The sequence below is a fragment of the Mytilus californianus genome, unplaced genomic scaffold (assembly GCF_021869535.1).
Source record: "Mytilus californianus isolate M0D057914Y unplaced genomic scaffold, xbMytCali1.0.p SCAF_3, whole genome shotgun sequence".
NCBI lineage: Eukaryota > Metazoa > Mollusca > Bivalvia > Mytilida > Mytilidae > Mytilus > Mytilus californianus.
Genome location: NW_026262679.1, coordinates 51,428,905 through 51,432,355, shown reverse-complemented (window position 1 = coordinate 51,432,355; position 3,451 = coordinate 51,428,905). Strand labels below are relative to the sequence as shown.

Sequence of the window (3,451 nt, the reverse complement as noted above, 5' to 3'; positions counted from 1 at the left end):
TATGAAAACTCCATATAATCGATAGTTTGATACACCTTAATAAGAAGATGTGATATGAGTGCCAATGAGACAACTCTCCATCCAAGTCACAATGTATAAAAAGTTAACAATTAAAAAAGTTCCTTTTTACGCAAAAGCAGGGTGAAATCAGGTACTCCAGAATGGTATGCAGTTCCTGCTTCAATAATCGCACCCGTCGTGTTGAAACAATGTGATATATCAATAACGGCGGGGGGGGGGGATAACTGTTCAACACATTCAATGTCCCAAGTCAGGTTTCTAATTGAAAGTATGATCTAAAAGAGTTCATGGAATTATTAACCGTTACCATCTCGAGGCGAACTTAAATAAAAAGAAAGAGAAATGGTTCACTCGAATGGATTTTCTGTCGATAATTCTGTTATGCCTATATCAATATTGGACTTCAGTGGGCTTTAATTTCTGAAAAATATCAATTTGAAACTGTTATGAAAAAGATCCATAGCGATCTATGCATTTATACTTTATTGTCCTTCGTAATCACTGCATAAAAGACGGTGCATCACTTGTTCACAACGCTATATATTCACGTGAAAACACATACAGCCATTACGATTTCTTGCCTGCAAATTCGTAAAACAAAGAAAAATTGACTAAAAACTAGAATAAACGTATTTTTACTTAAAGTAAGTATTAAACAATCAACCAATCTAATAAATAGAACCAGTAGTAAGTCATGTGATAGCCTTCCCTAGAATCCCCAACAACACATCCGGGCAATAATGATGGCAGCTGCTCCGTCATCTTAGTAGGAACCAGATATGTTCCATTCCATTGTATGTCGCATGCTGGAGGAGATGCATCTACTATGACGGAGGAATGAAATGTAAGATGTACAGACTGAAAAGAATAGTATATGTAGATAAATGGCAATTTTAACAAATGTTAGGTTTCTTATATAACATGCCGACTTTTGTCTATATTATATATTTCAAATAACTTGCAATTGCATGTAAATTGAATTTTCCAACATACATGACAAAATAAGCTTAGAAGTGCATCGCTTTAAATGGTACTATTTTAGGAAAATACACGTTGACAAAGGAGTAGGTAGGTTGACGAAGGGTTAAAAAGTAAAATCACAAAAATACTGAACTCCGAGGAAAATTCAAAAAAGGAAAGTCCCTAATCAAATGGCAAAATCAAAAGCTCAAACACATCAAACGAATGGATAACAACTGTCATATTCCTGACTTGGTACAGGCATTTTCTTATGTAGAAAATGGTGGATTGAACCTGGTTTTATAGCTAGCTAAACCTCTCACTTGTATGACAATCGCATCAAATTCCATTATATTGACAACGATGCGTGAACAAAACAAACAGACACAATAGGTAAAAATGTCAAAAATAGGGGTACAGCAGTCAACATTGTGTTATCATCTTAATCACTGGTCCTAAAATTTTATTTTGTTTTAATCTGATCAAATTATAATACTACAATTTTTACAGAGAAACAGTTGTGGTACAACTATTAATGCGAAATAACTTCTTTTGTTGGCACATCTGATATACTATAAATGAAATTAAAACACCTTAATTATACATAATTTGTGTTGAAGCGTCAGTTTTAGTCCATTTTTTGTTTATAATTTACTATAGTTTTTAGCATAACTGACTTTGGCGGTATCCCCTGATCCTGAACATTGTGAATTCTTTATATTCAACATAAACATTGACACCTTTTGATTTCATAACATTGAGGATTGTAGGTTGTGAACAAGCTTTCTTTAAGTATTTAGGTCCGTTAAATGATCACAATCATCGTGTTTTGACAAACAGACCAATATACGAACCAAAGTGTGGCCTTTTTTATATTTTTGGATAAAAGTTAAAATCTAAAGCGATACTTTAGCAAAAGTGAACCTTGTACTTTGAATATTATATAACACATTCATTAAAGTTTACCATTAAGCTTTTGCCATCCGTGGCCTGTTGAACGCTGAATTCAAGTGGCCCATGATCGCATTTACCGACCGAAATAGATTGAGATTTCTTCCCTGGAACAACAGCTGGTGTCTTAACAGTATGTATGCAGTCACTGTAAAATAGTGTATCAATATTTAAAAGGTTAATAAACCACAAACCAATCTTACCAGAAGTGTTTACGGGGGAAAACATACATATGCATGTAAGAAAAGAGAAAATGTATTTAAATTCATTGACAAAAAAATGTATTAATTATCGGTAATCTTTGAGTAAAAAGACTTATGTTATATTATACCAGATGTAATATTGCATTGGTTCTTGGGTCACTGCTCACGAGTTACTGCAGACTACGAGAAGAAGAGATCTGGTCAGAATCCAAGACTATTAGTGAATGATCGTTGCATACGTAACTTCTATTGGGAAACATTTCATGAATATTCAAGACGAGTCTACAAAAGTTGCTGACACATTGTCAACACGTTTTTGAGTACCACATATGTATGCAATTGTATTCAAGAAAAAAGAAGTCAATTTAAGCTTACCCCCAAGTGTCGTTTACTGTGATAAGGAATGTCACGCTATTGACCTTTTGAATTAAACTTTCAGCTTCTTTGCTACTGTCATTGGGTGATGACTGGAGAGTTCCACACACAAATATCTGCAGTACGAGATATGGAAGGAATTTCATGGTATTTATTAATCACCCATACACGACCTTTGCCAATTCTTCAACAAAAAGACAGATAAGATAAGTATATATATATATATATATAGCATGATTTACCTATCTTATGTCAGATACAAACAGTTTAATAACCTGGAGGATAGATAACTTAAATTAGTGTCTAAGACTTAGAGTAAATTTGAAATAAAAAGACAGGATAAAAGTTATTGCAAACATCTCTAGGACAATCCATATGATAATCACCCGAAATAGGCAGGTGAATATTTCAACACAACTGACCAGGAACGTTAGTATCTAAATATGTATCCAATGCTATAAAAACGAACCCCACCCAAAACCAAAAAATTTCAAGGTTCCATCGTCACATTTATAAACTGAAAATTTACGGTAATAGTTTGTAAAATAAAACTGGAAAAACATACGATGGTTTAAATTTGTATCCAGTAACCCGAGATCCTATGTCCTTGGGTGGTCACTGGATTGAAAGGTGGGATGAATACACAGGCACTTGTTTCTTTAAAAAATATAAAGGTACAATGCATTGGTTTAAATAAATCAGAGACAAGTTGTCTATGGATGAATAAATGACTTAGGTCGTTCCGGCTCCATGTCGATCCGGCCCCATGTAGATTCGGCCGAAGTCGATCCAGCCCAAGTCGTTCCGGCCCCATAATAAAATAATGCATAGTTACTATAAAAGTCGGAGAGGTTTCTGAAGCATTTGATTCAGAGCAAGTGGTTAATTGCATTTGAAAATGTTGTGAAGCCTATATTTTTTAGAACACAGTATTGATGATC

General features: G+C 34.1%; 1 protein-coding gene across 1 annotated transcript; it reads right to left on the bottom strand.

The window, feature by feature from the left end:
- Nucleotides 1–442: 442 nt before the first annotated feature.
- Nucleotides 443–2,684, bottom strand: LOC127734823 (uncharacterized). Its single transcript, XM_052244861.1, has 3 exons — nucleotides 2,511–2,684; nucleotides 1,948–2,080; nucleotides 443–879 (listed from the first exon to the last, which is right to left on the bottom strand). Exons 1-3 carry the CDS (start codon nucleotides 2,654–2,656, stop codon nucleotides 673–675), a joined length of 486 nt encoding a protein of 161 aa, XP_052100821.1. The 5' UTR covers nucleotides 2,657–2,684; the 3' UTR covers nucleotides 443–672.
- Between the last annotated feature and the right edge of the window lie 767 nt (nucleotides 2,685–3,451).